Source organism: Fukomys damarensis, unplaced genomic scaffold, assembly GCF_012274545.1.
Source record: "Fukomys damarensis isolate Sample0158 unplaced genomic scaffold, DMR_v1.0_HiC HiC_scaffold_4, whole genome shotgun sequence".
In the NCBI taxonomy this organism is placed as follows: Eukaryota; Metazoa; Chordata; class Mammalia; order Rodentia; family Bathyergidae; genus Fukomys; species Fukomys damarensis.
Window position 1 is genome coordinate 66,297,098 of NW_022900916.1, and position 22,590 is coordinate 66,319,687.

The 22,590-nt window shown below is 38.5% G+C and overlaps 1 protein-coding gene across 16 annotated transcripts in view; it reads right to left on the minus strand.

Annotated features, from left to right (window-relative positions):
- Adam22 (ADAM metallopeptidase domain 22) overlaps window positions 1-22,590 on the minus strand; it is a 198,934-nt gene that overhangs the window by 62,810 nt on the left and 113,534 nt on the right. For 15 of the 16 annotated variants that reach the window (XM_033758657.1, XM_033758650.1, XM_033758644.1 and 12 more), the window contains 7 exons: window positions 18,902-18,984; window positions 13,116-13,179; window positions 11,417-11,486; window positions 5,987-6,057; window positions 3,437-3,511; window positions 1,781-1,852; window positions 307-473 (listed from right to left, as the gene is read on the minus strand). In XM_033758657.1, coding sequence (XP_033614548.1) covers window positions 307-473; window positions 1,781-1,852; window positions 3,437-3,511; window positions 5,987-6,057; window positions 11,417-11,486; window positions 13,116-13,179; window positions 18,902-18,984 — 602 coding nt within the window. Of the gene's footprint in view, window positions 1-306; window positions 474-1,780; window positions 1,853-3,436; window positions 3,512-5,986; window positions 6,058-11,416; window positions 11,487-13,115; window positions 13,180-18,901; window positions 18,985-22,590 lie in introns of those variants that run through there. The other variant, XM_033758661.1, reaches the window with a different exon arrangement.

Consider the following 22,590-nt stretch of genomic DNA (forward strand, 5'->3'; position numbering starts at 1 on the left):
TTAAAGAGTATTTATCTATGTTAAGAATACTGCGTGAGAATAAGAAGTACTTTTATTTCTCTACAAATGCTCTGATTAAATCCCTTCAAATTAAATGAAATAAATATGCAACAACATAATTCAAAATCAAATTACTAAATTTTTTGTAACAGTTTTAATGATCTATGCTGTGAAACTCTCAAATACCCTGCAATGTCAAAGCTTAATTATATTATACAGTAGAAAGGATACATCTTGGTCATAAGTAATAGAGCATTCAACATTGAAGCCAAAAAAGAGTAACAAATCATTAGAAAAGTTACGTACGAAAAAAGGTGAACTGCATCGCTTTTCTCTTTGATAAAATCCCTCCTGTATTTCATAAACTCACGTAGGGTGATCAATGGATTTTCAGATATGGCAAACTTGTTGTCAGCTGCCCAGGTTTCCATGGCAACCAATACTATTCTCGTCTTAAGTTGGTCTTTATATATCTAGTATAGTAACAGAATGAACACAACAGCTGTTCACATAGTAAGATCAAATACTTTATGAGTAGGACTACAAACCTCAGGGAAACTCCTCCTGTTTTAGGTAAAGGTAAAAAAAAAAAATTGTTGTTTTTAAAAAGGATAATTATCACTTTAATTTGCACACATTTCTCTTGACAGAAAATCAAGTTGTTTACTGAGTAATAGCCAAAGAATAAAACACGTTCTAGAAACAAATGATCCCTCTTTGCAACAAATATCTGCAACCAATTCAAGGCTCCCAAGTCCACTTTCTGGCAGCCTGAACAAAAAAATACATGCATTTTTCAGCAACCTATCCAAAAACTGGGACAACAAAGCCTCTTCACAGAGATCCGTAGCCTCTACACACCCTGATGGAGCCTGACTGACTGGCCCCGCCAGGGAAGCTTTGGAAGGAGTCCAGCGTGTCTGTAGGACAGCATCACTGCTGAGCACCAGGCAGGCTGTGAAGAGGTGCGATGGGCACCGTTTCTCTCTCACTGGGAGGACCCTGTGGTTCAACCTTTGTCTTTTACAGTGGGACCAGCATGGGGAGGAACTCCAGCAAATCCGTGGGTGACCTTCTCTCCCAGAGTCAGACCGAAGTCAAAGAAGTCCACTACAAGGTCACTACGAAACCTGGGCTGAGGTGCAACTTGGAGCCACACAGCAAGAACCACACCTTTTCTACAGACCAAGCTTGTCATTTTACCAGTGTCAGAGAACGGATCACAAACCAAAGGAAGGAAGTCAGGAGAGTGTTTATGGGAATGAGAAGAAGAAGAAGAACAGCTTCTGCATTTTCAACATCCAGGAGGGAGTCTGAGTAGAAGTTAACATTGTATTCTTGGTCCTGCTCTTATATGAATAAGCAGAACACAGAGGAAAAGCCAATTTTAAAGACAGTTCAAAAGAAAGTAGTTATTTTGCATGTCTAATGTTTCTCCTGGTCTCCTCTGAAGGTAGGGAGGTGCTGTCAACTAACAGCATACTCAAATGAACCTTTTTCCAAGAAGGAAATATCTTTCTAAATTATATTTCTAAATTCATCCTAACCTTTTACCTTTTCTTCTTGTGGTTTTATTTGGTTTTGCTTATATATTTCTAAGATTAACTAGCTATCTGAATTAGCTCTTAACTGGACAGGGCTATTTTCTTTCATCCAACTCTACTCCACCCTGACTGCCTACTCAAAGGTTTAGTAACTGAACACTACTACAGTACTATTCTTTCTATTAGTAGTCTGCAGATAAAATTCTAGCACAATATGAAATCAGGTCAATACTTACTAAATCTGCCATGTTCACCACAGATTTCGCATAGGTATTGGTATGTACAACAGAAAGTCGATGTTTTTTAAACTGAAAGCAAAAGAAAACAAGTAAAAGGCTTTCGAAATTACCCGGAGATAATCACCTCAGCAGAGAAAGAATGTTGCAGAAGGCTTTGTTGTCCCAAAGGCTTTCCATAAAAGATGCCACAGTTGAGATCTAGTTTTTTACTGTTCCTGTAGCCTGAAGCAAGGCTCTTAAAAGCTTGAGGCCTCAAGAGATATAGTAAAAATCATTCACTCTTTCCATTTCACAGGTTTATTTTGTTCAGGATTGTTACTCAAAACTATAAAACAGGCAAGAACTGTCTATAAATTACAGGACATACAAATCTAAGTAGAGATAGACCAGAAATAGTGAATGTGAGCACTGCTGAAAGTATTAAAGGTTCTGAGAGACTTATTTAGTAAGAAAAAAACCCTAAGAACAAGGTTGGAAGAGGTGGCTTCTAGGTTAGATGTGGATTACATATATCTTTTGACTGGCTGCAACGAAGTTTTAAAAATCAGAAAGGATCACGTTTCTGGCTACATCTGAGGTAGCAGACCCATTTGGCAAACACCAGCAAGTGCTGGGAGACAGCTGCTCCCCTGAAACTTACTACATGCTCTCCTTCCCCACAGTCCTCACTCCTGCAGTGTTTAATCTGGCTCACTCCACTGCTGTCCTCTATCTACATATGTTCATAGACATCTGAACTAAAAACCATCTAAAATGCTCAAAATATACGTGCTCGCAGCTTATTCTTATTTCTAAAATCTGAAGGAGCAGTAACATTCACTGGATTCAAATAGGCAGGAAGAAAGCAGACCTAGCCTGAACAAGGACACAATTAATCCTAATTATATCATTACTAGTACTATAAACAACAACAATAAAGAAGACTGGCCTCATTTATTTAATCAAATATAAATGACACATTTTTCCTTTGCAAATTAAAATGCACTTGTACTTGAAATTAAGTAAAATTCAGCAATGTGCATCATTGAACATTTTAATTTAAAATTCTCGTTTCATGGAACCATTAACATTACAAGTAACGACTCTGCTAGGAATATAACCATACTGACTTCAATATGCCCATTAATTAAACACGTACACTATGAGCTCAAGTCAACAAAAAGATAAGTTTTGCCAAGTTCTTTTCCTTGGACTTCACTAATTGGTAGGTAAGTATTTCCATATGTTTTTCAGCATGGCAAGACAGAAATTTAAAAATTGTTTTTCTCTTATTAGGATAAAGCTGTGCATTGCAAACTAAAATTTCACTAGATTGATGTTTCACTTACTTTTTCAAATATAAAATAGAAATTTCAACTTTTCCGAAGCTTATTTTAATTAAGAGGACATTCAAATATTAGTAAGTAAATTAATCAAGCCAATTCAAAGAGTTTACATTATTAGTCCCACAAATATTTTTAGAACATCATACATCACTGCTAATTATTCCAACTAAGAGTGTTTCCCACTTGTTGGTTTGTTAACAAATATTTGGCTACATAAACATTTTCCCCCAGTTACAATTTGGGGAGCTTTTTATTTCTTCTAAACATATTTTAGACCCAGTAGTTTTAGCCTAGGCACAGACAAGTTAAAAATAAAAGCAAATCCTACCATGAGATGGTCATTCACAATCATCAGTTCAATATATTTGGTTTCCTCTTCCACATTACGAGGATATCGCAGAAGCTACAAAGTGGTATAAAAGGCAAAAAAAAACATAAACAAAACTAAGCCCTCTGAACTTGGCTATGTAAAACTTAAAAAAGAAATGAACAAAACAAAAATTTTCTTTGTTCTTTTAGCAATTTTTAACTTTCACCAATTTATTTAAGTTTTTGTATAGTAACAATAAATTTACATGGTTCAAAAAGTTAACAAAGTATAAAAAAGCCTAGCATGAAAGTTTTCCTCCTACCTGTTCATTATCTATCCAGTTCCTAATCCTTCTTCCACAGTGGGTACAATGAGTTACTAGTTTCTTTCACAAATATTTATGCAAATAAAATTAAATATGAATATGATTTATTTCATACTTCCATTTATTTTACTCCTCTATAACCAGAATTTTCATTTAACATTCTTCCTGGCTTAATTTAATCTCAGCATTATTTCTGGGAGTGGGGTGACTGGCACATTTATTCTACAGTTACCAAATCTGGGACTTAGACATGCCCCTCGCTCTGGTGTGGTTCAAGGATCCTCCAGATGATAGGGGTGGGGGGGTGAGAATAGCTCAGAGAGCTCCCGGGCAATCTTGGGTTACCCGGTACAGCTACATTGCGCTGCTCAGTACAGTTTTTCTCCCTTCAAGATCGTGATCAATGAATGTTACAGACAAGAGCCACCAGGGCAGTCCTTCTCTCTGTTCTCTGCAGTTGCTAGACTATAACACAGTGCTCGGTAAGATCCATAAAGTTAACCTTTTCCTTGATGCCATGGTTCAACAGACATTGTTCACTTTTTGGTCACTTATGATGAGGATGTACAATCCAACCCGAATCAATATATGGGCACTTGTTTTCATTGCTACATCTAAAGTGAACTAAAAATACGGTGCCAGATTCTGTCTTGCTAAATGCATGCCTAAACTTTAAAACTTTACTAAAATGAGAACCAAGACCTGTCATGTAAAGGTACAAGTTCCCAATAATGAATGTAACTGTACTGTCTACCTAAAATGTACCAATAAACTCAATGAGGAAAAAAAAAAAGCTCTTATAACACCAAGTTGAAAGAGAGTAATAGACTAAATTTCTAAGGATGGACACCAAAGAAAACACTGAAATGTTTCCAGTGCATACCGTTAGGATGAAAAGACCTGCTTTGCCACAGGCTTTCCAACAAGTCCCAACATTTTCTTAATGTCATAGATTTGCCACAGCAGCCACACAGATTCCAAACACCTCAATTTCATGGGTCCACAAGAGAATCCAAGGAGTTATCTACTTCCAAATGTTAGATGCCGAGGCATTTATGAAGAACTTGAAGGCACATGCATAAAAAATATTATGCTATTCTTTCACCTCAGGAGTCCTTGAAAATACTGTTTTATACTGATTCTTCATAGCAATTACTTTTTCCTATTTAATCAGGCCTCAAGATATATACAGTATTTGTTCCTGTATCTCAACACATATGAAACTCACAAAAGTAATTCAAGGACACACAGGCTTCTAAGAGGCTGTATAGACCATACATGTGGCCATAAGCATCTTTTTTGAGACCAGAAGTACAGCCCTACCTCAGTTGGTCACCCTATGGAATGGGGGCATGTTTCTTAAGTCTCTGATGCTACGCTGTCATTATCAGTAAAATAAGAACAAGAAAAATACCTTCCTCATAAGGTTATGAGGATTAAATGTGTCAATGCCACTAAAATTCTTACAATAGGGCGGGGCACCTGGCATTATCACCAGTATCTTGAATTCATTTTGAGTCTATGAAATAATAAGACCCATTTTTACCCTCCTATACATCTGTTAACTACACCACTACCTCACCCTCACAAATGGCTAAACTAGTACTTATCCTCTCGCAGAGACCTAAGGTAGATTTATATGATCCGTCGATTCCAAGTGTTTTAAAATATCATAATATACAAGATGTTACCCCAAAAATATGGCATGTAGTTAAATAAAAAAATTATTACAGGAAAATGCACATGGGAATCAATCTCCCTCAAACAACCCTTGCCCCCACTTTAAACACCCTGGCCCATCAGTCCGGCCTCTTTCCGAAGCAGCTCTGGAAGTCCTCTTTCATGAGCGTCTTTCTTCAGCTGCACTGTCACGGCTGCCTTCATGTCCCGAACTGATTCAAAACGTTTACCTTTCATGGCATTTCCCTCTGGGGAAGAGCCAGGATTCAAGCAGTGAGGAAAGTGGACGGGGAAGTGCTGCCATGTTTTCATCTTCCTGCCTTTCCGCTGAGTGGTGCTCCGGGAAGCCTTCGCCTACTTTTTGTATCACACCTTGTAAATACATGAAAGAGGATTTGCAGAACTGCTTCAGAAAGTGCCCAGGATGATGGGATCAGAGTGCTCAGGGTGAGAACAGCATATAAAAGGTACTGTCGGCAATGTGTCTTTTATGGTAATGAATGTTTGAAAATTTAAATATTCACCACATTTCAATCACCCCTTATATATTTGTGAATATATACCTGTCGTTTACTCCTTCTTAGTCTTGGCTTTGAAATAAATTTTGGTAGAGTGATGTTTACCTGTTGGAATTCTGAAAGAAAATAAATTAACAGTGCATTTGTGAGACTTCTTTAATACAGGGAAAAGTACCTTTCTTCATGAATTTTATAACATATAATGTTACATTAAATTATTACATAGGGCATTAATTTAGTAGGTGTTGTAAATATATAATAGGTGGATACAATTTACAAAAAATATCAAACATAATCCCTGTTCTAATTTCTATCAATTTTTTCATATTTATTCTCTAAGCACCATCACATTCTTTATCAAGAATCTTCTAGCCAGGTGTGGTGGTGCACGCCTGTAATCCCAGCACTCGGGAGGCTGAGGCAGGAGGATCACTGTGAGTTCGAGACCAGCCAGGGCTACACAGTGAGTTCCAGGTCAGTCTCAGCTACACAGTGAGACCTTCTCTTAATTAATTAATTAATTAAAAGTATCTTCTAAATAGGGAATTTTATCTTTACTTCCATTTCCAACCTTCTAGTTGAAGAAAAAAAAAACACTAAGAATTAAGCAGAAAATAATAACACGTTCATCAGTTCACAATATATTAAGAAATTATTTTAGGGCACTAAAGTTTTTACTTAATTATTTCCTATTCATTGACAGTCTTCTTCACCCATAACAAAATTTGTCTCAAGCTTTGTTTGCTCCTAGAAACATATAAGAAAATCTGAACTCAATTTAACTTGTAGGTCAAAATTATACACCATATCTCTGGATATAAGACTAGATTATTTGTAAGGGAAGGTGTCCTAAAAAATAAAATGAAAAATGCAATCATTCCCTGGTATTGTTTCCTAAAACAATGACAGCTGAAGAACACAGAGAAGTCAAATTTGGAACTTCTGAGGGGAGTGGTGCTATTTACAGTAAAAGTGAGTCATTATGATTCTTGGATACTATTTATAAAACTGAAAAGTTCTTTGAAATCACAACCCTGTACTATAATGTGATAAAATGTATTTTTATCCTACGAGCAAATTATTATATTCACAGGAAAAATCACTATTATTATCAAACTATATAATTTCAAAGGAATTACGAAGGACCTTTTTATCCAAAGTTACAGCCAAGACTCATTTGAATTAGTTTACCTAGGTTTCTTTTTCATCACCTTAACAGATCTGTTAGACAATAATGAAAATTTTCAACTAATTTACAAATTTTTAAAAATATATTTGAGATAGAATAGTAATGGCAATATTGTCAAAAGGGAAAGATTACTACTGTTAGAGAGATCTGTGACAGAGAAGCTGGATGATATTAGACTAAGGAGATTAGTATGTCGACTACTTATTTCATTTTCAAGCATGCTCCACCCCATCATTTTGCATAAGATGATGTTAGCCTGGGCATATAAGGAATTTACTGAAGAAAGGAAGTTCTCTTTTGCATTTAATGGATGAGACAAAGAATTAAACCAAATCATACCAATAATTATACTAACCTTCCACAAATAGTGTTAAAACAACTGAATAGCCATGCAAACATAAAATAAAATGCAACCACCGCCTTTCACCATGCATAAAAAATAATTTGGCAGGATGATAGATTTTTAAATATTTTTATTTTTAAAAATTTTTAAATGAAAATAAACTACAGAGTTTTAGAAGAAAATCATGGAGAATATGTTTCATAAAGATACTGAGGTCAGGATTTGAGTAGGTGAATATTTTGTAGAGCAAAGAAGGCAATCATCATAAAAACTGATGTAAGTCTTTAAATGGATGTTAAAATTAAAATTCTTGCTTATGACAACTAAACACCATTAAAAAGGTGAATGAGCAAACCAAAGCCTGGGAAAGACTATTTATAAAACATATCTGACAAAGGCCTTGCATCCAAAATATGCAATTATGGCTTGGCCTCTTGGCCAAGATCAAGAGCAGAGAATATGTAAGTACCTCTGTAATGCAACAAAAGACAAAAATTCCAGTCAATGGCTAGAAAGAATATACTCTACACCACTTGCCATAAAACACTTAAAGGCTAACAAAAAATGATACATCAGATGTTGGTCAAGACAAGAAGCAATGAGAACTCTCACCTAATATTGGTATGAGTGCAAAAATAGCATAACCACTTTGAAAAAGATTCAGCTGGGTCTCATAAAACAATGGTTCTCAAGGTAGGATCCCTGAATCAACAAAACTGGGGTCACCAAGGACTTGCTTGAAATGCATATTCTCAAAATTTAGTAACCAAAATCTACTAAATTGAGAACTCTTGAGACAGAGCCATCATACTGCAGCTACTATCCCACCAAGTGACTCTGATATGTGCTGAATTTTGAGAATACTGTCATAGAATTACACAGATACCTACATAGAGGCCCAGAAATGCCATTCTGAGGTATTTAGCAGGAGAAATACAATTTCTTGTACGACTTGTACAAGAAAGTTCACAGCTGTGTATGTGCAATAGCCAAAAACTGGGAATAATCCAAACATGTATCAACATGAGTAAAAAATTACGATGCATTCATATAATAGAATATACTCAACAATTTAAAAAAATGAACTACCGCTATACCTGACAACAAAAAATTCACAGGCATATGATGAGCAAAAAACAGCTACATAAAAAGCATGATTCCATTTGTCAGAAGTCCTACAACAGGCCAGAGTATTCTAGGCCAAAGTAGTTAGGAAAGTGACTGTAGACATAAGAGGTACTCCCTACAAAGGTAAAGAAAAAGTTCCTGTGGTAACAGAAACATTCTGCCTCTCAGCAGACTGTGTGTCAAAGCTCACTGAGTATACACATGATGAAAACAAATTCACTGCATAGCATTCTATAAAGATGGCTAAGGCTCCACTGGAAATAAAACAAGGGTTTTTTTTGTTCCCTCAAAATGTGTTCTTAGCAATACTAGTCCTGAGAGATTTACCATGTAAAATAAAAGGTCCTATAGTCAAATAACATGGGAGAAGACTGAATTATAATTCTATCTGTTGGAAAAATGTAACACATAGCAATACAAAAGTGCTGATAATTAATAACACAGTTCAAAATGATTCAGCCTAAAATAAACAGGCTTATTCTTTAGCTCATGTCACAAAATAACCCTATACCTTTGATGTCCCAGTTCACAACCACGGCATGGTACAATCAATGTCCAATTCAAACTCTAAGAAGGCCTGGAGGCACTGCCCTTAGCCAAGGCCCCTCAGCAAAACAGTCTCATAAGACAGCCCTAAACTGAAGCTTCTGTGGCTTTTTACTGATAGAATTAAGAAGCAACATAAAGGACAAAACAAGGACAGGAATTCACATAGGGGACAGGAGAAGGACAGAATAGTCTGTTACATGATTGACCGTAGGGCCAATCTAATGATAAATCGGAGTATGGGGAGAAGAGAGCTAGAGCATTCATTCCTTAAGGCAGAGAGTTCTGGTCCTACTTGGACAAGTAGCCCTGCAGGTACCTTGTAATCTAACCATGCATTCCAAGAGGCTTTGGGCCCAAAAGCCCCTTATCTCCACATACCCATCTCATACAGATCTCTGGGCAGTACCTCCACATTTGGACACTTTTTTCTTCCTTGTTTTGTTCTACTGTATCATAGCAAATCATAAGCAATCTTTAGAAACAAATTACTCTTAACATTAACAGTGCTAACTCATCTAATAAGTAGAAACTCAGACAAGCATTAAGTTCTCAAACAATAAATCTAAAAGCGAATGCAGTAACAGCGAAACTGCCAGATCATTTCCAGATTTTATTCTGAAGAAGAATCCTAAGCAAAATTAAAAAACAAAACAATGATAAGAAGGCAGGCATGGTGATACATGCCTGTAATCCCAGCACTCCAGAAGCACAGGAGGCAGGAGAATCACAAATTCAAGTTGAGTAGCTTAGCAACTTAGTGAGTCCCTGTCTCAAATACAAAACCAAAGTGGCTAGGGATATAGCTCAGTATGAAAGACCTAGGTTCAATCCCTAATACTACGATACACAGTGAGACAGACAAAGATATAAGGTTATACTATAGCAAGCTTATAATCCTATCTTTAGAGTGAAGTTTTATTTATTACTTTAAATATTAACTAATGTTGACAGCTCCTACTAATACCTATTAACTTATAGCTTCATTTTCATGCAGGTAGTCATGATTTATCTTTTTCCCATAATAGGGTTTATTAAAAGTTTCATAGATCACTGAAGGGAAGTTTAAAGAGTCTATTTAAAGTAAGAGTATCTCTGTGTTTATTTGTGTATTTTTCAATATAGTGAATTCTATGAAATAGGAACTTCTATCCCTTTGGCAAAACACTACCCCTCTGGCCAAAGTACAAAAAGGGAGGGAGTACTCCTTTCTCTTCAGGGCAATTGCAGGAGGCCAAGGAGTCACAAACTTATTCCAGAGTAGAGGGACAATGAAAAACACTCCTCTCATTTTCTGGTGAAGGAAAAATGTAAACGTCAAAGTGATTTTCTAAGCAGAGGTTTAGGATTTTCTCTTAGGCAGGCAAATTTCCCATTTCCTCTTGCACTCATCTTTCACAGAATATTTTCATGGTGTCATAAGCCAGCATCTCGTTTTGTTAACTCAATAGCTGTGGGACCATGAAAAAGGCAAACTAGCTGAGCCTCTGTCCCTTTGACTCCAGAACAGGAATAGCATCAATCTTACACAGCTGTTGCAAAGATCAGATTAAGGTTAAAAATTAGAAGGACCAGGTTCACTTTTTAGAGGTAGAAGCAACTCTACACCAAATCTTGAGTGTGCCCTCCTTCAGAGGAAGGAAACAAAGGAGTCCAGTGTAGCCAGAGCAAAGTAACCCTGCAGAAATACCACTCCACTAATGAGGCCCAGTCGAGTGTGCTGTTCTCTTATGGGAAGATCTGGATGCACCTCTCAACTCAATATCGACACATAAATCAACCTACAAACACACTTGAGAAGTAAAAACTAATTTCACAAATGGCACATCATACACAAGGTTAATCTACAATTGATTTTCTTAAAATGCTGAAGTGAAAAAAGAGGAGAAAAATATGTAGGAAAATGAGCTAAGAGTCCATCTGTATGTTTAAACAACCACTATTTTACAAGAGTAAATTTTTACATATTTATCTATGCAGAACAATTCTTGCTGTAACATGATTTTTCCTCTAACTTCTTATTTTTTGAGTCTAGACTTTTTGAAAGGTCACCTTCCATGAAAGCAAGCCATATCTATCCAAACTCTTTAACTATTAATGAGGCTAGCTTGCATGTTATTCTTCTTCTTGATGCCAACCAGCTTTCCCTCTAAAAATGTCATGAACAATCATGGGTTAATTGTATTTCACAGATACATTAGTTCTAAAGCATTAAACGAACTCTTGAAGTTGTCCTTAAAAAATAAAAGCCACTATACAAGCACCATACCAGATGGAAGATCATCCAAGGGAAATTCAAACACTCTGGATTTGTAAATTGAATGAAAATGAAAATCCTCCTGAAATGACAGAGGCAACAGAGATTAAGCACGCATAGCCAGATATCTCTGGGACCCTTAGAGCAGCCAGTACCTCACTACACATCCTCCTCAGTTTCAGGAGCCCCCTCTCCCAGGGTCTTCTTTCTCCCAGCACCAGAGCAACACCCAATCAGAAGCAGAAGGCCTCCTAGAGAAGGCAAAGCCTGCAGTAATGGGAAATAAATGAACGGGCGTATTCCCCCAGGGAAAGAAAGGCATCTGGCAAAGTGGGTTAATGTTTTGTATGACTGGTTCCATTCATGGATCCCTGCTCCCTTTTAAAAGCTAAATAACTTTAATAAGCAAAGGCTTCAGAGGAAGCAGATTTCCTGGCAATGGGAAGAGGGGGAGAGGGGCAGGCAGATGCCCAGATGCAAGTCACACAAAGTTTTATTAGAAACAAAGAGATAAAAGTCACATTTTTCTTCTACGAAAAATTAATGAGCATTCAAATAATTTCATCTGGCTTCATCTAATTACTAAAAAAAGTCAAGTTTCATTTCATTACCTATAAAAAAATCACACTGTTAAGCACAGTGATGGGATAACCAGTAGCAGGAACTCAGAAAATAACACGTAATTCAGATAGCTTCCTAAGCACGACTGCTACATGAGTGACAATGCACATTCCTTGAGATTATTTTCCTAAGTGTTTGACCAATACTGCATGAATAAGGAGGACCAGCTAGAATGGAAGTGTAATATATTTCTTTATAGTCTATAATATTAATTCAATCTTTTCCTGATTTGTAGCAAATAAATATTTTCAATTAGAGTTAGGGAGGGATTTAAGAAGTCCCAGGTTTCTCTAAATTTCATTGGCATAGAGCCTTAAAAGCAATAGGCAAAGGAGAGAAATCTGGAATCTAGAAAGGGGAGGAGGAATGGCTGTGGGTTTTTTCAGTTGTGGACTGAATATTCTGTGTGTCAGCCAAAACTTCTATGCTCAGGTCTTAACTGCACGTATTATGGGAGCTGGAGATGGGACCTGTATGAGATGACCACACCTCCATGCAGTCACAAGGATGGCGTGGGGCCTGCCCAGGAGAGGTGGAACCTTAAAAGGACAGAAACAGACAACCAGGGGGCCTCTTTGCCATCTAAGGACACACGGAGAAGGCAGTGCCCCTCGGCCACACCAGAAGTGAGCCCTCAGCAGACCAGTCCTGCTGGCCTGTCATCTGGACTTCACAGCCTTCAGAATGAAGGGGAAAAAATGTCTCCCACTGTTTAAGTGGCCCAGTCTTGGTATTGTGTCATGCATGGTAACCCAAGTTGGCTAAGATCAGAGCACATAATGTTGGAGACAAAATAAATGGTGGCTTCTGAACACCATAGAGAGAAAATACTCCCGATATAAAAGGGGAAGAGACAAAAGAAAAAATTGTAGTTTTGATTTATTCAATATTTAATATATATTTACTACCCTATCCCTAAAAAATACAAAAAAGAATTGAGGGGGACCAAGGATTTAGCTCAGCAGTTCTGCCACCTGCCTCACAAGCGCAAGGCCCTGAGTTCAATCCCCAGTACCGAAAAAATAAAATAGAGGAGGAAAAAGCTCTAGGCATCAACACTGACATTTCCCACTGCGAGCAGAGCACTTACTGGGGAGGTCTCATTTCCTGTGGGCTCAATGAGATACGTATGGTTTCCATCGCAGAACATCCCACTGCCAAGAACAAGAACACAGGCACAGCCATCAGCCTTCGCCGCAGAACAAGGTCACTGTATAGCACAGCAGCCACGGCACCAGTCCCACCCATCAGTACCATACAAAGAGCACGCGCACACACACGTGTGCGTACACACATGCTGCTGAATTCCCCACCTCAGGTCCTCTCTCAGGGACCCCAACCCTTGCCATTCTCCCCTTACTGTCCAGAGCAGGTAATTCCAAGCCTTTAATATGCAAAAGGACACGCCGGGTCTCAGGCCCTTACTCATATTTCAAACACTTTAAACAAACCACGTGCTTCTACTGCAGGATGTCGGGCACTACCCTAAGGCCGGCCTCCCCACCCTAAACCTGGAAGATGCTCTCATAGTAAGAGCTCACAAATGCCAACAATTTGCCATGAGCTGAGTATCTGGCGCTCATTTATTTGTTTTCATATATATGAGAGAAGTGCAAGGAATCTTCATTCCCAGGTGAGGAAACTGAAGTAACTCGGCCAGATTACATCACCAATAAAAGCAGAGGCACAAACAGCTCTGAAGGACAGATCCACGATCTGCCCCAGTGCAGTCTGCTACCTACACTCATTCACTCATTCATCATGGGTTGATGAGCACCAACAATGCTCCAGGAGCTGGGGACCCAGCCGTGAACAAGACGGACCGAGTTAGTTCTCGTGGTGCTGAAGTGCACTCAGTGGAGAAAAGAAAATAAATCCACAATAAGGAAATATGTATTAGACGATGACAAACTTGAGAGAGGAAAATAAAAGCAGGTTAAAGGCAACAGATACTGCCAGAAGACTAGATTCGGAGGACCTGGAGAGGACTCCTGATTCAAAGAGGGACTCGGGGCAAGGCTTCCCAGAGAAGACAGCACTGAAGCAATGACCTGAAAGAAGTAAAGAGTCTGCACAAAGAGCACTGCAAACAAGGGGAAAAAATGAGAATCAAGAACTGTTATGTAAAGGTACAGGATCTCAATGATGAATGTAACTATATTGTATACCTAGATTATACCAATAAACTCAATAAAAAGAAAAACAAATTTTTTAAAAGAGCACTGCAAATATAAGCCCAAAGGAAGGGAAGCTTGAGTTGTTCCAGGTACAGCAAGAAGGTTGTGAAGCTGGAGTGGTGTGGAAGAGGGGCTGTGTGCTGGACACTGAGGTCAGGGCAGTGGAGCCGGATGAGCACGCCCTCTGGTACAGACGAGGAGCGGCCACTCTGGATTTCAAGTCAGGGGAAACACAGTCTCCTGCTTTGAAATGATAATCCCAGCTGCTGGCTACAGCACCTGTAGGACGGCAGGGACACAAGCAGAGATTACTGCAATATCCACATGAAAGAAGATGGTGGCTTAGATCAGGGTGGAGACGGAAGAAGAGGTGAGAATGGGCCAAATTCTGGGCGTCCGGCCATTGTCCCTTCCGTGTGCTACGGCCTGTAGATAGATGCTTCGTGCAGTCATAGGTGGGGCTTTTCCGAAGCAGCTGGACCTAGGGGGTGTGGTGGTGGGATTAAAAGGGTGCCCTACCCTGGGCATGGGTAGCACTAATCAATGTGCTTACACCTTAGATGAAATACAAAGGCTGCTTCTGTTGTTGCCCTGCTGCTACTTCTGCTGCTGCATTTGTTTGCTGCTTGCTGCCTTCTGTCTTCTCTGCGTTGCCATGTACTGTCTCTCTGCCATGCCCCTGTGCCTCAGAGACAGCCAGCTAAGGACTGAAACCTCTACAAACCGTGAGCTAAGTAATCCTTTCCTCCTTTAATTATAGATGCAGAGTATTTCCCACCCCCCAGGGTGCTGTGGATTGAACCCAAGACCTAGTACATGCTGAGCTCCTGCTCTTCCAACTGAATAACAGCCCCAGCCTGGACACAGTTTGAAAGTAAAACCAAACAGAATTATGGACTGATTTGATAAGGAGTGTGCAAGAAAGAGTCAATGAGGACTCCAAGGCTTTGACCTGAACAACTGGAAAGCTGGAGTTACATCTCACAAAATGAGCCAGGCACAGGGGCACACTCCTGTGACCCCAGCATTCAGGAGGTAAGGCATATTGAGTTCAAGACCAGCCCGAACCACACAGCAAGACCTTGTCTCAACAAACAAGCAAACAAACAAACATCTGACTATACGAAAAAGGCTGCAGGAACAGCACAACAGGACAAACCCAAGGGAAAAGGGCACAAATCGGGAGACCGGTTTTGGATCTCTCAGGCTAGAAGTGGCTCTGAAGAAACTTACCATTCAGGCATCTAAGAGGAGCAACTTTGTGTTCTGCAGTAATCAGTTTAATGTAGAAAGGACTGCGTGACAACCAAACTGTTAGACATAGAATAGTATTTGTCTTTCATTGGTTAGTTTTCCTGCACTCTAATTACAATGTGCTCCAATTCTGCCTCTATCCAAATTATTTCATCCCTGCTTTAATATCTCCCACATGTCCTAAACCTTTATACACCCTCAGAATGGCTATTCTCCCATCTGCAAATTTTTCAACTACAAGTGTACTTTCCGAATTTGGATGGCATTGTATTTGGAATTTAAAGATAAACAGATGTAGTCAATAAGATATTAGCCATGACACGTGCCTAAGGAATCAGAGAAGGGGTCCTTTTCAAAACAGCAGGCTGAATATGGCAGTGAACATTTTTTTCTCTCGCTGCTGAGAACTGGCCAACTCTATTCAGAAAAATCACATAAATCATCACCTACTGCCAAAGTTCACATGGCAACAATGATTAAGAAGCAAGATTATTTTGTTTAAATAACACTGAGTATTATTTATCCTTGCAGTAGGTTAATAACCAGTAGGACAATCAGATCTTATTATTGGGTTTAAACATCATACAGTAAACAGTATAAGGACAGTAGATTCTGATGCTGTCTAAACCCTGAAGATACAGGTTCTCGATAACAAGATGCCATTATCAATTTCTTAATAATCAAAACATGCATCTTTTCAATGCTACTTTTTTATTATAATGATACAAAGTCTAGTAAGTATATTGAGTCCCTAACACTGTATATGCACTTGACAAAAACCTGTAGCTAGGACCAAGTCATTATAGACCAATTATCTAAAATTTTATGAAACTGAATCAAAACATTTTGAAATAGCAGCCATTCTGAGAAATTTCCACAAGAGGGCAACAAGCTCATATTTGATCCCATTCTTTGAGGTTCCCATAGCTACAAGACTTTGTTGTAACACCAAACAAACTGGGATCAAAATAAATAAATTTTGTAAAAAAGATGAGTCATGTGTGAAATAATAGATTTCATGTCTAAAATACCACAACCGAGATAACCTATATTACGTAGTATTTTGTAATATCCAGCCAAAAATTATTTTTTTACTTTATCTTTTTGCCCAAAAATATTTCTGAGAGCACTTTTTATTCAGAAGGTAAAGTCAAGATGAGAAGTAATAATAATGTTACAATAGTATATTTATCTAATATGCTCACAGTAATTTAAGAAAGCTCAAAGATGGTTGCACACAAATCTGGCCATATTGTGTGTATTTTTGTTTAGTTTTAAATGCAAACGTTTCTGAAGGCAGAAGTCAAATATACTCAGTTACAGCAACGGAGGCCACATGTGGTGCTCTACTCCTGATCCATCACTGTAAAATGTCCTGAAAGTTATTGTTGTGTCCTTCTTTTAAATGACTATGGTAAGATTAGGAGCAAGCTATGGTTTTTACATTCTCGTATCTGATAGAATCTGTAAAAGACACTAAAGCCTTCTCTCTGATTATCAGAATTTTGTGTCTATTTGGAAAACTGGGAAGCAAACTGGAACAAGAACTGAGCCCCATGTTGTGACATGAGATGGAGATTTTAAGACGAGAAAGGAGAAAAAAAGGTCTTTTTTTAATATCACTCTTTCTTCCTATATACATTTGCTGTCACAAATACTGACAAGCTCAACTATCTTACTCTTAACATTAGCTTTGTTCTTGTTGAAATCAGATATGACAATTTTACTGTTGAAAAGAATTTCAGCATTTCTTTATAGAATAAGAGAACCAAAGCCCTCAGCTATTAAGCATGGATTCCATGTTTATATAAATTTCTCTTTACTCAAGAATGTACTTACAAATTTATTTTCAACAAGCAACAAAAACATGGAGATTTTTCTATGCCCCCTGCTCCCTCCTCTGGTTACTGAGCCTCACACTCTCTACTTTCTGTCTCTCTAACACACATACTATCAGAGCCTGACCAAGACTTCAAGGTTGCAGACAAGCTAGCTTCTCCAGTCTTTTTTTCTTTTTCTTTTTTCTCCTGTGTGTTTGTGATACTTGGGATTGAGCACAGTAGACAAACTTTCTACCACCAAGCCCTTACCCAGGCTGGCCTCAAACTTGCAGTCCTCTTGCCTCAGCCTCCACAGTAGTTGGAATTATAAGCATGTGCCACCATACCCTGATCTCCAGCCTTTCTCAGTAGATTTCTCTTCTAGGTTTACCACCTGCCAATCTAATACCCCTCCTTGGATGATTCCATCAAAGCCTGCCATAGGCCCCACTCTGAGCTCTACCTCTTCAGTAGAAGAACTCTCAGCTCGCACTTTTTCCAGTGTTTTTTTCCCTCATAAAGAAACAAATGCACTTATCACGTACCCCTGCAGGAAGCTGGGCCAGATTTGCCCTCACCACGAGACTGTGAACTCTCAGGACCAAGGTCTTAACTGCATTGATTTTGCTAGTGGCTGGTGCACAACAAACAGTACTGCTTGTGGATAAAAAATCCCGTCTCTAACTTGGTAACAGAAAGGAAGTATTCTGAAGCTATCCAACAAAAACGTAATGAAACTAAACTGCTAGGTTGTTCTGTGCCCCCAAAAAGAAGGAAATGAGACAATTCAGTGTAACCAGAATTCTGAGGAATGGCACAAGTGTAGAAGAGGTTACAAAACAAGTAAGAGGAGGCCGCCTGTGTCACCCTAGTGTACAGGATGCAGGAAGGGGTGCAGTCCCGTGTTACAGCCCAGCCAACACTGTGGCAGTAAAGGACGTAAGAAAGGAAGCAAGGATGGAGGAACTCTACTCTTCAGTAGCTGTGAGGACATAAGGGTCCCCGTACAAATTGCTAACAGGTAGGTGGGATTCTGGCTCAAAAATGGCTGGAACACAACAGCCCCCAACATCGCCTGCATCCTGTTGTCTTTATGCCAAGCTGCCATTTACTGAAAGTTCTATTAATCGGTAAAAATATAAAAACGACTATGGAGCAGGAGCAGGGGCAGAACTGGAACAGGGCTAAACATCCACACAACAGGAAATGAAGTTTCCCAAGCCACTCCTATCTGATTTGAATCAGGAAAACACTTCAAGTGTCCCTACAGAGCATCATGTTGTAATTCCAACATCAGCTCGAATATAAAATCTCCATTGTTTCAAAAACATGAAAAAGCCGGGTATGGTGGCACACGCCTGTAATCCCAGCACTCAGGAGGCTGAGGCAGGAGGATCACTGTGAGTTCGAGGCCAGCCTGGGCTGCATAGTGAGTTCCAGGTGAGTCTCAAGTACACAGTGAGACCCTGTCTCAAAAAAAACAAAAACACGAAAAAAAACTGAACCACCAGTGATTTTAAATTATTGCTTGAAATAAAACAGAAACTTCTATTACAGTGTTTTAAAAACAAATGAAATACATTACTGAAAGAATGGATAGTGCAAATAATTTTCTGAACACTTACTGAAGTCCATGGCATGTTGACAGTGCAACAAATGAGGCAGGGTTTCCTCGGATCTGGCCCTGGTAGTAGCAGTGCTCACCTCCCTGAGAACAGAAACAGGACATAAGCCTTTGCCGTCACAAGGAGAATCAGTCACATCATTTCATAGAAGGCTCATGGCCACACTGCATCGCCACTTTTGGGGCTCGGCACGGTATCTCACAACCCAGATCAGCATTATCCAGCCATCTAACAGAATTATTTGTAAGCATTCCTAGGGAGTAGACTCCAAATGAAAAGACCGGGAAATAGAAGTTGACTTTGTTTTCTTTTTATGTAAGTGCTACCAGAGGAACAAAGCACAGATACTGAAACACACATGTGGCCCTTATACCAGAGAAAGTGTAGACATCTATTTCCCTAGTTGTGGGATATCTAACCTTGAGCAGCAAGTAAAGCAATGTTTTCACATGGGGTAAAGGAAAAGAGAACTATATATCATTTAAGAATCACTAGAAAATACTGATGGAGGAAAATATCTGTTCTTACATTGTTTATATCAAAACTTGACTATGAGACAGACAGGTTTATATTATTTTTTCCCAAAGCAGCTCAAAATAGCTTAACTAGTACATTGTCTAGGTGTTGGGTTTGAATGGTCACCTATCTCCTAGCAGCCAGTCGCACGAACTAGATTCTACTAAAAGAGTTCATTTCTTTAGAGTAAATGTGTCTGGAAAAGTAACCAGAGTAAGTTAAACGGTAAATGCTATTGTTGTTGCGGAAGAAACTGGCAAGCGACATGCACACAGACACGAACTGAATGAAAGTAAAATAAAAAGTTTATTTTGCCAGAAAAGGGTCGATGGCATTCAAAAAGGCAGTACCGGTGATCGACCTTTTTCTGAAAAAATATACTTTTCATTTTACTCCATTCAGCTCATCTCTATGTGCATGTCACTTGCCAATTCCTTCTGCAACATCTTACAATGCTGACTTTAAATGCTTGCTATTCAAAGTGTGGTCCCACACCAGCGTTATCAATGTCATCAGAAACTCGTTAGATGCAGACTCTTGCTGCATCAAAATCTTCACTTCAAGGCTCTTATGTGATTCCCATGCATATTCAAGTTTGAAAAGTTCTGCTCTAAATGACCTTCTCCCATTCTCCCATGGATCTATTTCTACAGTAGCTGAAGGCCTCTGATCAAACTGAATCACTACAGTATCAAAAAGTGAACAAGGAAGGACGAAGTAGTTTAAGGAGACACGAGCTTTTTTTAGTCTGATTTAAAGACTAACCTTACTTAAAATATTCAGTTCTTGACAAGTAGAGAGGAGGGAACAGGAAGATGGGAAGATGACATGAAGGTTCAGCAGGACCGAAGACACTTTCTATACCAAAATTCCAAGAAAATCAGCCTACCCTGAAACTGCTGCTGCTCCTGAGATAATTTCACAAGAGTTGGTGAATCTCAGCTTTGAGGAGAGAGTGGATAGCAGGTAAAATGGTACAAAAAGCCACCCCTGTAGATGTCCAAAGAAGTCACTGAGATTCATGCACTGAGGACTATGGTTGGATTTTATGAAGAAGACAGAATGTTACTTCATATCTGGTATGGCAAGGGATGGAACCTAAAAGGTACTGAAGGGGCAGGAACAAGTCTTGGACATAAAGACACAGACCACTGACTGACTTCCTGAGGAGAACTGGCTGTCAGCATGAGCTACTGGCTCCTTCACCTATAATCTTAAGCAAGTTACAGAAACTACCTGTATCTCAGTTTCCACATTTGTCAAATGGTAATGATTATCTCATATGGTTGTTAATGAGGATTAAATGAGCTGCTAAGAATAAACTGTTTAGAAAAAATGCTTGGTTCTTGGTAAGCACTTGATAAATGTCCCCTGCCATTATAATTAGGTCAACTGTTGTTCTACTCAACTTATACACCACGATCACATTAAACCCTCACATCAACCCTACAAGAGAATATTGTTATCCCTATTCCACATGGAAGGCTACAATCTCTGAGAACCACAGCTGTGCCCCTAGGAAGTTGCCAGATAGGGAGGCAAATTTTAGGTGGGCCCAACGCCTGTGTACTTTCTCTGCTTACAAGTGAGACCCTGAATCTATGGGCTACACAATACAAATCCAAGAAGGCTTTCCGTAGGCTGATTTATTTTGCTCCATTTTACTCCTCTATACTATTCTTTTATAAGGGCTAGGAGTAAATTTATAGAAGTTTCAATATTCTTTGTTGGGCTATTCAGTTGAACTGACCATAAGATTAGATGTTTAAATACATGAGAGAAAATTATAACCCATATGACCTTCATTTCCTGAACGCATCTGATTAAACCAGAATTCAACCTCTAATCTTTGTATTGGCCAGAGAAGAAAGGTCCACAGTGATTGGGGTATTTGAAATATGTTCCCAGTCAATGGTGCTATCTAGATTTTCATTTTCACTATTTATCATTTCTCTTTCTAGGGGTTATATTATTTTAAATTGCTTGGATAATTACCTTCTTTTTTATATATGTTAGTATACATTTTCTTTCATTATTTCCTGATACATTAAAAGACGTTCATCTTATTACTGAGTCATACTTGATTCTTGAATCTAAATAAATTCAGCCTTTCCACACAACCAGAATAAGTTTTTGTATTTTCTTTTAGATATTTTTAGAGATGATCATAGATCAACTTTTCACAGTTTTATAATTTATTGCACCGTGCAGTGGGAGATTTAGAGACATTATTTCTTTCTCAAGTTCGTAATTTTAAACTGTTTTGATTTCTTTAAGCCCTAGACTGGACTTTCTTTCTCAGAAGTTTAAGACTCATCATGAACACTGACATATAAATACAGGAAAACAAGAGAAGTACAAAACAAAGAAGAAATTGAAAAAAAATTATGGCATCTGATTAAAAAATGATGGAAATCAGCAGTCCTTCTTATATGGGGAGACACGTTGGTGGCAAGGCCTATAAGAGACGTTTTACAAATTACTAAAGTTATCTTTTAAATGTCAACTCTGGAAATATGTCACAAAAAGGACAAAGAGGGCCAGGGATTTAATTCAGTAGTTCCGCCGCCAGCTTTGCAAGTACAAGGTTCCGAATTCAATCCATGGTACAAAAAAATTTTTTTTAAAAAGGACAAAGATTCATTTGATTAGTTAATAGAAAATAATCTCTCACTGGCTTTTCTGATTCAGAAAAATAGGAGTTGATCTGAAAACAGCATATGATTAGGACCCATCTGCACAGAAGCCTAACACGGCAAATGCAGAGGAGAACACGATATGGTTGAATCATTATCAAATGTTTCCACGACACTTCAGGAAAGCATAAACACGGAGGAGCACCTCCTCAGCTGGGCTACTGTAATTCAAATTTTGAAGCACTCCACTAGTGGTACATGGACTTCTTCAAAATAATGGTAAAAATTCATTTTCGTGTTATATTTTCATACGTTATTCACCGAAAACCAACAGTTTACGTTAAAAAGCAATAAAATTTTTCCTTTAACGTGTCTGGAAATATTTTTTTAGTTGAGGACAGAGGTTTTAATATTAATGGGCTTCCTTAACTTATATAAGTGTTATAAATTATTAAAATAAAATACTTAATTCTTATTCTTTAATTATTTTGTTTTTTGTAGTACGAGGGATGGAACCCAGGGCTTCATGTATGCCAG